The sequence below is a fragment of the Hyaena hyaena genome, unplaced genomic scaffold (assembly GCF_003009895.1).
Source record: "Hyaena hyaena isolate Hyena2069 unplaced genomic scaffold, ASM300989v1 scaffold_326, whole genome shotgun sequence".
Taxonomy (NCBI): Eukaryota; Metazoa; Chordata; class Mammalia; order Carnivora; family Hyaenidae; genus Hyaena; species Hyaena hyaena.
Window position 1 is genome coordinate 106,946 of NW_024080959.1, and position 13,597 is coordinate 120,542.

The following is a 13,597-nucleotide window of genomic DNA, read 5'->3' on the forward strand; positions in this document are numbered from 1 at the left end:
CATCTAATTTTGTTTTCTATTATAAATACCTTTCCCCAAACAATGCTCTTAATTTTCCCTTATGAAATGTTTTTAATTTGAAATAAAAATGTATTTATTATTCTAGTGACAGCAAAACCAAATGACCTGCTTTTGATTTTGTGCTCTGCACAAATTGAATAATAATAAGCTAACATACACTTAAAGATGTATCATTTCATTGCAACCCATGGGGGAAAGACAGCTTTTCCATTTGATATATCAACCATGACCTTCTTCTTCACATCATACAGAAAAAAAAAAAAGAAAGAAAGAAAGAAAAAAGGATTATAACCTAAATGTGAAAGTTAAAACACTTAAGCTAGACATTTTCATGGACTTGGGGTTTGACAAAAATCTCTTAAAAGAGGCTTAAAATAGCACTAATGAGAAAGAAAAAGACTGGAAAGAAGACTTAATTAAAATTAAGAAGCTCACCATTAGGAGAGTGAAAAGAAGTGAAGCCTGTGAGAAAATATTTATAATACATATATTCAATAACTTGTATCACAATTCGTGAGCTTGTATCAAAAAAAGTACCTACCCTTACAAGTCGGTAAGAAAAGACTGACAACTCAAGAAAAATAGACAATTTGAACATAATTAACAAAACAGAATGTTGAAATAACCAACAAGCCTGCAAAAAAAGTGCTCAACGTCATTAGTTATCAGTGAAATGCAAATAAACTACAATAAGATATCACCACACCCCATAAGAATGATTATAATGAAAAAGACTGACAATACTAAGTGTGACAGGGTGGTGGAACAACTGGAATGCTCTTACATGTCTAGCATGACTATAAATCTGCACAACCCTACTGTAAATGTTTTACTGGATCTAAGCATGCATACTTTCTATGACCCAGCAATTCTACTCCAAGAGACAGCCAAGAAAAATGTATGTATACACCACCAAAATATATATAGGATAGTCATGCAGTGTTATTTATAACTGTCAAAAGCAAAAAATAAATAAAAAGATCCAAATGCCCACCAACCATAAAATGAATCAACTGTGGTATATTCATGTGATAGGATACGACACAGGAATGAAAAAGATCAAACTGCTATACACAACATGAATGATCCCACAGATTTCACTTCAGTTGAAATAAGCTAGATACAAAAGAGTACATAACGTATTGTTACATTTAAATAAAGTTCAAAAACAGGTAAGACTGATCTATGATGGCAGAGTTCAGAATACTTATTAGCTTTAGGAAGGAGTACTGAGTAAAAGGAGGTTTGAGGGAGCCCCTGGGGTTCTGAAATGGGCTACATGTTCTAGCTTATGGTTACTATATAGATTTTTGTGCAAACTTTTATCCAGCTACACTGCCCATTTAGGGGGTGTAGTGTTAACTGTTGCCTATACCTCAATAAACACAAAGGAGATTTAAAAATCAAATAAAAAGAATGTCTTTTAAACTTTCATTTCTCTTCTTTTTAAAATCAGTATAAAGCACTGATTGACATCGGGGGTGGGGGGGGGGTGGCAAAAATCCTAAAATGTTTCCTCAGGTCAACCACTAAATAATGTGATTAACTTAATTTGAACCAATTAATGTTGAAAATATAAGTTCAGTGGCATAGCTTTGATATTTATAATTTAGCACAATCTAAACAGAGTCAATTAAATTAGCATCTGAGTTAAATTATACAGGATTGTTACAGGACAATGACATATTCTAAAATAAACTCAGAGATCTCTTTCAGAGATAGATATGCAGAACAATTCTTGAAATATTTATGAAGAAGAAATGTCTTTAAATCTTTAGAAGTCTCCTACCATAAAGGAATATACCCAAAGGAATAAAATATATTTATGCCTTGAACCAGTAGCATTAAATGACATCTTCATGAGCTAAAGGAGTTAATCCAGGTTTTAAAAGTATCCACAATTACTTGGAGCATGACCTTCTCGTATCTGTAGATTCTGTTTCTTCTCTGTTCGTTTCTTCATGTGTTTCTTTGCCCCTGAATAGCTTTCTTAATCTTGACTGATCTGCTATACTAGAAACACAGCCCTTTTAAATGACCTGAATGCCAGGACTCAGAAAAGTCCTTTAACTCTGAGCAAATGCAAACTTTGTTTTGCAATGAATACCTTTTAACCTGTCTGAATATTCACTTTTTAAAGTCCTAGAAACTATTCAGGTAAAATGGCCACTGTTACAAAGTTTTGGCTATACCTGAAAGACATATATCCAGTATCACAGCCTCCTAATAAAATGCATGTTTGGTTTATGTAATATTCTCAAGGTCACTCATCTACAGTGTGAATAATTCTTGCTAAAAGGTTATACCACAGACTATCTAAATATTTTTTTGCACTGAATTTTTTTCCATTCTGCTAAATTTTTATTCACTCACTTTTTGACTTTGTATGTAAAATGCCATAAATCATGTTCAGTCTACCTATAAGAACTGTGTTCTCTATAATTACTAAGGGTTAAGAGAGATGCAGCTGACAGTGCCGACTGGCAAGCGTGAAGGACAAGTGAGCATACCAATAACGAAGTTGGCCTTGGAGGCTGACTGCCCATACTGTTGCTCAATGTATTTGGGTTTATAGGTCACCATTCCAAATAAAGAGTTGAACTGAACAGTGCTTGCACACAAATACAACAGGTACAGTGGATTTCCAAAAAGATTCTTTAGTGATGGAAGAAAATCTGTAAGACAAAAATAACACGGATAAATTAGAGTCAGTGTTACACTTGGCGGAAGATACAGCCTTGGCAGCAGGGCACAGATGCCTAAGTCCCACTGTCACAGTTATCAGGAGTATTTACAATGTGTCGCGCGTGCGCACACACACACACACACACACACTATGGATATTAAACACTGCCCCCAGTCAAGACTGAGATCTGTCAGGTTTACATAGAGACATAAGCACTTGCATGAAGCATATAGTTTAGATTACAGTTAGAGGTGTAAGACAGACAGGGATAGATTCCTCTAAATGATATGGGAAAAAGGAAAAAGGGACGAGAATATTCCCTCACTCCAGAGCTGAAAGTCATTGGCAGGGTATCAAGAACTTCAGTTTTCTGGTCCCTATTCTTCAAACTTGGGTAATGGTCATGGAGAAAGAAATATGCAAATTACCTCCATTTAATTTAATGAACTTTAGTGTAAGAAATGAGCTTTGGCATTCTCCCTTCTTCTTATTATGTAGCTAAAGAGTTTGAAATGTGAAGATTTTCTATAAATGTAAATATTGCTTGCTGGGCCCAATTGTGAAGGACCAATCCTCCTCGTAGCCAGCCACCCTTTTCTATGTGGAAGGAATTCATTCTACCACGTCTAGCTTTTTGCCCTACAACACACTCATTCCCTTGGTCACTGGTGGGAAACATGCACTGACACACGTTTGTCAAATGGCTGAACCTCATCTGTTAAAAAGGCCACAAGCTCTGAAGACTCACTATCTTCTGTCCTCCATACTGATGTGAAGTAGCAATCCCATATGGGGCGACTGCAAGGTTGAACTTGAAGCAGTGTAAGGGTGGGAATGTCATCAAGAAGATTACCAATACTTTGGGTTATGTTCCCTAATCCACTCTCCAGTAATAAAGCTGATTTTGTAATCTTCAATTCTGCTTCCTGTACAATCTCTCAATTTTTCTGAACAAATGATGGGGAGAGAGGGGTATTATTTATAGATCTCCTATAGGGTCTCAATGGAAAACTGAAAGGGATTCAAAATCAAGGAGAATATGGCTCACCTCTTGCCATTTCCATTATTTTTGACTTTTCTCCAAGGGGTGTTTGGTAGTCTGGATGATCATCCATAATAAACTTGGATTTCTCAGAGGAGGAATTGGAATCCTCTCTACTTCGGGGTCTAGGTAGACTCTTTGGTAAACACCAGAAAGGCACAGCTGCAAGAAGACTTACAATTCCTGCTATTAGATAACCCAGCCACCAAGCACCTACCCACTGAGGATCCTTGGGAGTAATGGTTATATGATCTGAAAGAGAGAGGGGATGGCTAAATAGCATACACAGCAAAGCTGGTGTGTTGAAATAAGCCTATATTCTAAACAAAATCCTAGCATTAGCTCTATCATATCATAAAATACCTAATAATTCATGCATGATAACTTTCTAGTCTGAACATTATCATCATCTTGCTTTTTGAAGGGAACAAGGTGTTTCTAGAACATGATGCTGTTCTTCTTTTGTTCCTTAGATTTGAAATATAGAGTCTAAATACTGGAAGAGTGGCTCTCTGCTCTGCCCTTGGGTTCTGCAGAAGGACACCTGGGTCCACGGCAGGAGGAAAGAAACATGTAAGGGAGAATTATGAGGGCTCAAAACCTTCTACCAGCTACCCCATATCAGCACCACTTTCATCTGGTTCACCAAGAGAACGTCTAATATCTCACTCAAAGAAAGAGCTAAATGCTACAACTTCTGGTCCAAATCCGGTCTAACCCATTCAGAATGTTATTTAATAAATGACGCTTAATAATACCTCAGAGATATTTGAGGTCTGAGGCAAGATTTGTATATATAAATAAAATGTCAATATCTTATTCATCATAAAAACTTTATTTTTGACACCATTTTTTAACTACAAGGTAAGTACTGATGAATAAAATCAAGTGTTTTTTCTTTTCTATTTAAATAACCCATAAAGCAAGTAACAGGTTTAACTCCACCACATTCTATGAGAACAAAATAAATGCACATCCTTTGACAACTAGGCTCAATTACCATTACATTATATATGATAAAATGTTCATACTAGTTCTTCACTGCATCTTCATTGCTTCCTGTTAACAATTTCCCTCTGTACCACTCATCACACCTATGCTTTCTTATCTGTACCAATCTCCATGACAAGATTTTAAGAAACTCAAGGAATTCAACTACTATCTTGTTCACTATCTGGGGGTAGAACAGCACCTGGGATAGATGTAAAATTAATGAAATTAATAAATGAATGAATGAATAAGTAAAATTTTTGGAATGTATCTTCGTTTATCTGATAAAAAAGGAAAATTAGTGCAAGAGTTTTGCACTTAATTTTAACACAAAAGGATTTCAAAATGCAATTTCAGAATTTTTATAAGGGAAACTTGGGGGCGCCTGGGTGGCTCAGTGTGTTAAATGTCTGACTTTGGCTCAGGTCATGATCTCACGGTTCCTGGGTTTGAGCCCCGCATCGGTTTCTGTGCAGGTAGCTCAGAGCCTGGAGCCTGTTTCAGATGCTGTGTCTCCCTCAGTCTATGTCCTTCCCCCACTCATGCTCTGTCTCTGTTTCAAAAAATAAATAAAAACTATTAAAAAAATTTTTAAAAAAGGAAACTTGTTTTCTTGTTTTTAACTGCTTTTTGACGTTATTTATAAAGAAAGAAAATTAATGCTCATTTCTAGGAGGTACATCTCACAAGGAAAGAAACAAGTTAATAGCTATGGAAAGAGGAGGTCTGCCATTTATTTCCTCCATAAACACTTTCTCAGGGGGTAAGGTAGTCTCACTGTAATATGCTTCCACCTGAAAATGATTTGTAAAGAATGAATTTCGGTTGCCAAAAGAGTTTCAATTCTTGGTCTTCCTGGCAAATCTACAAAATACATGATCAATTGATGTGACTGTCATGTTGATACACCTGAACCTACAAGAGCCAACAAGAAGCCACAGTTTTAAGTCCTAACTATGCTGGAATGTGTTTGAACTGGCAAACCAGAGGTGAAAAAGGATACATCTGAATAACAAACCACGGGTCGTCCAGTTCAATTACTGCCCATTTTTCATATTTCATTTATTAATGTATGTGGTGATTATATCAACAACAAATTTTCAGTGGATTATTTTCATTCTAGGAAAGATTACCATCCTGTCATTTTATAAAAAGGGAATCTGATATTTTTTACATCGTCCCCATTTAAAAAATTGCAGTGAAGGAGATAAATAAATAAACAAAAATAAACTTCCTTACCCAGGTTTACAAAGCCAATGTCAACATACAGTTTGGCACATAATGAGCCTAGCAGGAAGCCAAAGATTGGTCCTATAATTGCAACCGTCTGCACACACCCTGCACCAAAAAAAGAGGGGGTGGGTGGAGCATTTCTCTGCTTTTGTAAATTAATACATTTTTAAACAAGAAATATGAGTGAAATCCAGTTAGTAGCTGAAAATATTTCATCAACTTTTCACTTAAATGTGATTAATTTGTCCATTTTTTTCAACCTTATTGAATCAGGAAATAAGTCCTTCTCAGCTTTGGAAGAAGAATGAACACTTGGAAAGCATTAATTAACTCTTAGTAAGGAAGTAACACCAAGACTCTGAAGAAGCTAATTTCCCCCAAATGAAGCCAACTTTACTCATTAGGATTAGATTTCCCCCAATGATAAAAAAAAAAATCGGAAATATACTATTTTGACGGTCTTTCAAAACCTTTTTGTGGCTGGTTAAGCATTAAGAGTTATTTTGACATTAAAATCAATTTCTTCCACCTTAGTGAAAAAGTGCATACGTTCAGAGTCTGTGCGAGGGTGGTAACTAGGCAGATGCCTGGATGCAGCCAGCAAAAGGAGGCAGACCTCGGAGTGCAGGGAGGTGCTCTTTGGAACAATCATGACCAGCCTCGGCAGCTATAGCAGGAAAGTGGAGCAGATTGTCTACATGACATAATTTCTGGTTACCAGAAACGTAACTCTTCCTTGCAAAGTATCTACAATACGTCTTTCATTTCACCATAGAGCTTGATACACATATTCTCTGGCAGATTAATTTAAATTAATAAGAGGAGTAAATGACAGTTACCAAAACCTTTTCAGAAGAGAAGAAAGGGTGAAGAGAGTGAGGAGGAAGGGGACTCCTTGATATATGCCTGCAACTCTTGGCTTGCAATCTTTCCTCTAGTCTCCAGAGCCATTGCCTAGCAACTTCTATTCCAATTCCTGATTTATGCTGCAGTTTTCCATTAGAGCAGGTAACCTGTTTTTAATTATAGCCTGCCTGACTGTAATCAGAGCCCTCTGGAGTTCCGTGTGCATAGCCAGGAAAGCACTATACTGTGGAGCTAGCCACACTCATTCTCAATGAATTTCAATCTTGTCCTTCTGTCCCTTGAAGGCCAGGCCCTCAAAGATCAGAACCCCAAGAAATCAAGATTGATGTGTGAAATAGAGAAAAATTTAGTTTCCAAGACATAAGAGGCACTCAGTAAATACTACTTAGGTGCATCTGGACTTGGAGTTTGCTTTTGCTATACTTTGTTTTTTGTGTGTGATTTTAGCTGCTGTTCTATCCACTGGGACCATCCAGACATGTGTTCATCTTAGACCATGCTCTCATCCTTTCTGTGTTTTCCTTTATTCATTCATACCTGCTACTGATAACTCAAAATTCCTTGCTGCCTATCCATCATAGGAAAAAAGATGTTTTAAATAATCAGGGATTATATCTAAGAAAGCAATTTTTAGGGCTCTGGAGACAAATATATATATATATATATATATAAAAATGACACCTAAATGCTTGAGTAGCACAGTTAACCCAATAAAAAGGACCTATGAAATCTGAAGTCCATAAAGATAATCGTACAAAGTCGTACATGATTGCAATTGATCTTATAGTTATTTTCTTTTACTCTGATGTTCTTTCTCTAATGTGACAGGTCCTTCTAACGCAACTTTCTTCATCATCTAAATCCTCAGTGTGGACATCAGAAATGTGTGAACCTCAATATGGGAACTGGATATGAAGTATAACACCCTATTCCACACCATATTTATCTGGGAATGGAGTTGAGGGAACCAGATACACTGTTTCCCAAGAAGACGAATGGGGTAAGCATTACCAATATAGAAAGCAGAATTGTCTTCACTGGCAAAATCATCAAGGTAGGCGATGCCTAGAGGCTGAATAGGAGTTTCCCCAATTCCGCGAAGAAGGTTCCCCAGGAAAACATAAACCCACATGGAAGAACTGGCATCAATTTCACATTCTTGAAAGGAAAGCAAACAAGAGTGAAATTAGATCAGTATCAAAGTTAAATACTTATTCTGCATTTCTACAAGCTGTCCTAAAAATTGGATTAGAATGTAAAAGTGAAATGTGCAACAGATTTAATTTGATAGGAGTCTGAGGAAGACTGGAAAATATTTTGTCCTCAATATTTTAGGCAATGTAAATCCCCAGACATTTTGATAAAGGGACTCTTGTTTCTGATGCCTTGTTTCTTTCTTTCTCTTCTCTTTTTATTTTATATTTATACTGAGTACTTTGGATTCTTTAAAAAATGTTTTTAATGTTTATTTTTTTATTTTTGAGACAGAAAGAAACAGAGCACAAGCTGGGGAGGGGAAGAGAGAGAGGGAGACATAGAATCTGAAACAGGCTCCATGCTCTGAGCTGTCAGCACAGAGCCTGATGCTGGGCTTGAGCCCATGGGCTACGGGATCATGACTTGCGCTGAAGTCGGCACTTAACCGACTGAGCCACCCAGGCGCCCCAGTACTTTGAATTCTTATGCTCCAGTAACATTCAATATTCTGTCTGGGACAAAACACACAATTTTGAACAAAGGCATTTCTCACCTTAATCTTTAAACTTTTCTATTTTTCAACAGAAATCCCTTATAATTTTATTGCTGACCAAATTTTATCTGAAATTCAAAACTTTATATCGGCGATACTTCAACTTTGGACAGCATTACAATCGTATGTTAGTGAATGGCCATTTTTAGGGCTCAAGTTTAGGAAACAAAGTCACATAAAAATTTAAAACCCTATATGCTTAGTAATATAACTATTCTAACAATAAGAACCTTTTGGCTGTATTCTTAGAAATTCAAAGCTAACAATTTTAAAATGTTTTTGTAGAAGTCATGTCTTGATATAATCAGGTAAAGCTGGAGAATTACTCCCACATCTCAAGTGAAATATACTTTGAAGAATTTGATCGCTTTAATAAAAGTGATAATATTATTAATCTCCAACAATCACCGCTTCTGAGTGCTCCTTTTCTGCCAGGCACTGGGATGAGTGGTTTGTAGGCATTTTTAAATTAAATCCCTATAAGAATCATATGAGGTAAGAGTTATTTCCACTTATTAGTAGCCCTTAAAGTAAAACTTGAATGTAAAATATGCGTTTTTTGGAACTGGGATGAATTCTTTTGGGCAGATGAATCATACTGTGTAATAGACAAGACTATTGTATAGTCATGTTGCTTCTAATACTGCCTCTTCTAAAAATGTAGCCAACTGACCAAGCATTTTTCACTTATGTTTTCTAGATTTCTACTCCACTCCCAGAAATATAATGTGAATTCTTTTTCCAAACAGTTGATCTTAATGTCAATTCTACCCCTAACATTTGTGTGATCCCAAGATGCTTGTTGGTAGGAAAATCTTGTAGACACGTAAAGATAGATTAAATCTGTGTTTTCCAAAACACACATATGGCTACTGAAAAGTAAATTAATTAAAGTTACAGAAAAGTGAAAATTCAGTTCCTTAGTCACACTAGCTATATTACAGAACTCAACAGTCACATGTGCTAATGGCTACTGTATTGGACAGCATAGATATACAACAGTCCTACTGTCACAGAGAATTCTTTTTGACAGCTCTGCTCTCCAGTGTCGTGGGAATGGGGACTGTAGGTGGAACATTTTTGAGAAGAGTCCTATTTTCACCCCGCTATCATATGGATAAACTTTGTGTTCAACAGATCTGATGTTCACACAGATCTATGACTTTAAGGGAGAAGGACCTCATTTAAAGGACAGGATAAGATTGTGAGTCTTATATTGTATACCTGTGTAATAACTTGTCTCTACATTAAAAACATTTTTTAAGTTTGTTTATTTATTTTGAGAGAGAGATAGAGAGAGAGAGAGAGAGAGAGGAGGGGAGAGAGAGGGAGGATCCCAAGCAGGCTCTGAGAGAGAGAGAGAGAGAGAGAGAGAGAGAGGGAGGGAGGGAGGGAGGGAGAGAGAGGGAGGATCCCAAGCAGGCTCTGCCTGACCTGGGGCTCAATCCCATGACCATGAGATCTTGATCTGAGTGGAGATCAAGGTTGGACGCTTAACTGACTGAGCCACCCAGGTGCCCCATATTAAAAAATTTTTTAATTCCCACCTGTAGATGCTATGTTTCTCTTAACATTAAAGTTTTAAATATTTTCTAATTAGTTGTACTGCCATTTATATCACCTTTCCTATCAAAACCAAAAATAAAATATCTTTGACGACTACACTATGTGGAGGTGAAAGTCCAAACCCACATTTCACACTCTTCTTCCAGAGGGCTTTTCTTCTTCTTTTCATACAGCAGAGTGGGGCACATTTTTTACATGTTTACATCTTCCCTACCTTCCTGTTTCATATTTCTATTAATCCTCTGGCCCTTCCCTTCATTCAAATAACCAGACCTCTGGAGTTCATTGCTCAGAAAAATGACATCTCAGAAGAAAGCCTTGATGATAATATTAGGAGAAAGAAAAGGTTTTATGGTATAGATAAAAGATTTGCATGACTAGCAGGTAAAGAAAAGAGAAGCTTCCACACTGCCTATACAGCAATCTGTAGGCCAGGAATACGGAGTGAGGTGGAAGTAATGAGGGGAAGCGCTGAGCATGTCAATGCTCAAGGGCAGTGGAGAGAGGGCATTTGAGCTCCTGCCTGTGTATCATCCCAGAGACGTGGCAAACACATGTGGGGAGATTTATAGATTCCCTGAGCAGGAAGAACCTGGGCCACCATGGTAGAGCCCAGGGAGGTAGCAAAACCCAAAAGATAAGATGGCTACCTCTGTAGTACATTGTGGCTAAGTGTCCTGCTTTTGGCTCCTCAAAAGGTTTCCAAGAGACGAATTCCACGTTCCCAAGGGTGGCTCACACAAAGCATTGCTATACAATACACATCAGTCATATGGAATTCTAGACATCCTGACAAAATTCCCTGCATCCTGTCTTGTGTAGAAAACAGGATTATTCCCAAGTTTCCAGGATTGTCACATCTGCATCAGGAAGAGCTGCTGTGCTAACATAAAGGACCTAAAGGTAGACATGGGATGGCCCTGAAGTGACCAAACACTGTGGCCAGAAGATTTTTTTATTTTTTATTTTTCAGACGGATTTAAAATATCTAAGTTGAGAGGGGACCAATAACACCAAGAGGGTCACTCCCACAACTTCCCCCTTTACTTTTATGTGACCTCCCTAGAATGTAAGCAAACCCCGGGGAAAGGTAGGTTAGGGACAGGTTGAGTGAGATTCAATTTTTCCCATTCTGATGGAAATGTGCTGAACTCAGAAGTTAAATTGAGATCTTGGGAAGAATATATTTCATTTGTATCTGAACACTGGACTGAGATTTGTATGTGCTAAGCTAGTTTTATCCTAATTTCATGGCCCACCTTATTTAGAACTGTGGGAAGCTTTTCTCAGTTGCCAGAAATTAATGCGCTTTACATAAGCTTTTATTCTCTGAATATTTCTTCAGATCTCGTCATATACTGCCTTATATTCTAGGAATTTTTATGGCATTATAGTATTTCAATTGAAGTAGTAAACCTTTTGACAGAAAAACATCATATATATATTTTTGTTCATACTAGAGCAATATAGAGTCTTTATAAAAAACTATCTTATTCAAGTAAAAAATCGTCTTACCATCACTTCTTTTGGGTTGTGATTTTTCTGTAATTGAGATAGGTAATTGATTGTCTGACTCCAGGAGACATGGAGAGATGCTGAGAGTGGAATTAGAGAGAGGAGAATACTTTTCATATCTGTACCTGAAAAAGGAGTGTTTTCTTCACTACAGATTCATTTAACATCATACCAAAAATATTAAATGTACACTACATGACTCATTATGGAACCTGTTTGGATTTTCAACTACCCTTGAATCTGAATCACTAAACCAAACCAGTATTTAACAGCAAAGTGCCCTGAAGAGAGAGCCAGAAAGTCTCATTCACAGGTACTGCACCATATCTCAACAGTGTAGTAAAAGAAAATAAAAGAATTATTCACATTCATTTTAATGTATAAATAATGACTATAAATCACCTACTCTCTTTGTGAAAAAATGTCCAATGTTTGATAAAATCATGACTATCTCCAAATCAGAGGAAAAGCAATAGTTTAAAAACTATGGTGCTGTACGCTGTATTTGGAGTTGTAAATTTAGTAGAATGACTGCACTGCTGATTCTAGAGAATTGATGATGATATGTGGGTTTTTAAAAAACTTAAAAAAAAAAAAACTCTTAAAATTCCAGTTAGTTAACATATACTGTAATATTAGTTACAGGTATACAATATATTTTTTTGTAACTCAACACTTCCATACAATACCTGATGCTTATCACAACCAATTCACTCCTTAATCCTAATCACCTATTTAACTCTCCCCCACTCAACTCCTTTCCGGTAACCATCAGTTTGTTCTCTATAGTTAAGAGTCTGTTTCTTGGTCTCTCTCTCTCTCTCCCTCTCCCCCCTTCGATCATTTGTTTTGCTTCTTAAATCCCACATGAGTGAAATCATATGGTGTTTGCCTTTCTCTGACTGACTTATTTCACTTAGCATAATACTCTACCTCAATCCATGTCATTGCAACTAGCAAGATTTCATTCTTTTTTAGGGCTAAATAATATTCCACCAAAATATATATTATATAATAATAAAATACATATGGTACTTCTTCCTTATCCATCCATCAGTCAATAGACACTTGGGCTGTTTCCATAATTTGGCTATTATGGATAATAGTGCTATGAATACCAGGGTGCACGTAACTGTTTAGATTAGTATTTTTGTATTCTTTGGGTAAATACCTAGTAGTGCAACTGCTAGATCATAACATTTTGAGGAATCTTCATACAGTTTTCTATAGTGCCTGCACTACTTTGCACTCTAACCAACAGTGCAGGAGGGTTCCCCTTTCTCCACAACCTTGCCAACACCTGTTGTTTCTTGGGTTGTTGATTTTAGCCATTCTGACAGGTGTGAGGTGGTATCTCACTGTAGTTTTAATTTGTATTTCCCTAATGATAAGTGATATTCAGCATCTTTTCATATGACTGTTGGCCATCTGGATGTCTTTGGAAAAATGTGTATTCATGTCTTTTTTAATTGGACTTTTAAATTTTTAATTGGATTATTTGTTTTTGAGTGTTGAGTTTTATAAGTTCTGTAGAGATTTTAGGTACTAACCCTTTATCAGATATGTCATTTGCAAATATCTTTTTCCAGCCCATAGGTTGCTTTTTAGTTTTGTTATTTGGTTCCTTCACTGTGCAGAACCTTTTTATTTTGCTGAAATACCAATAGTTTATTTTTGCTTTTGTTTCCCTTGCTTCAGGAGACATATTTAGAAACAGTTGGTACTTTTTTAATGTTTATTTGTTTTTGACAGAGATATAGATTGAGTGTGAGCAGGGGAGGGGCAGAGAGAGAGGGAGTCACAGAATCTGAAGCAGGCTACAGGCTCTGAGTTGTCAGCACAAAGTCCAATGCAGGGCTTGAACTCAGGAGCTGTGAGATCATGACCTGCGCTGAAGTCGAATACTTAACCAACTGAGCCACCCAGG

General features: G+C 36.8%; 1 protein-coding gene across 2 annotated transcripts in view; it reads right to left on the reverse strand.

Annotated features, from left to right (window-relative positions):
* Window positions 1-13,597, reverse strand: part of SLCO1C1 (solute carrier organic anion transporter family member 1C1) — a 48,863-nt gene that overhangs the window by 20,430 nt on the left and 14,836 nt on the right. Inside the window, exons 4-8 of one of the 2 annotated variants that reach the window (XM_039249015.1) lie at window positions 11,671-11,795; window positions 7,851-7,997; window positions 5,979-6,077; window positions 3,756-4,001; window positions 2,532-2,696 (exon numbers count right to left, since the gene is read on the reverse strand). In XM_039249015.1, coding sequence (XP_039104946.1) covers window positions 2,532-2,696; window positions 3,756-4,001; window positions 5,979-6,077; window positions 7,851-7,997; window positions 11,671-11,795 — 782 coding nt within the window. The remainder of the gene's footprint in view (window positions 1-2,531; window positions 2,697-3,755; window positions 4,002-5,978; window positions 6,078-7,850; window positions 7,998-11,670; window positions 11,796-13,597) is intronic. The other variant, XM_039249016.1, reaches the window with a different exon arrangement.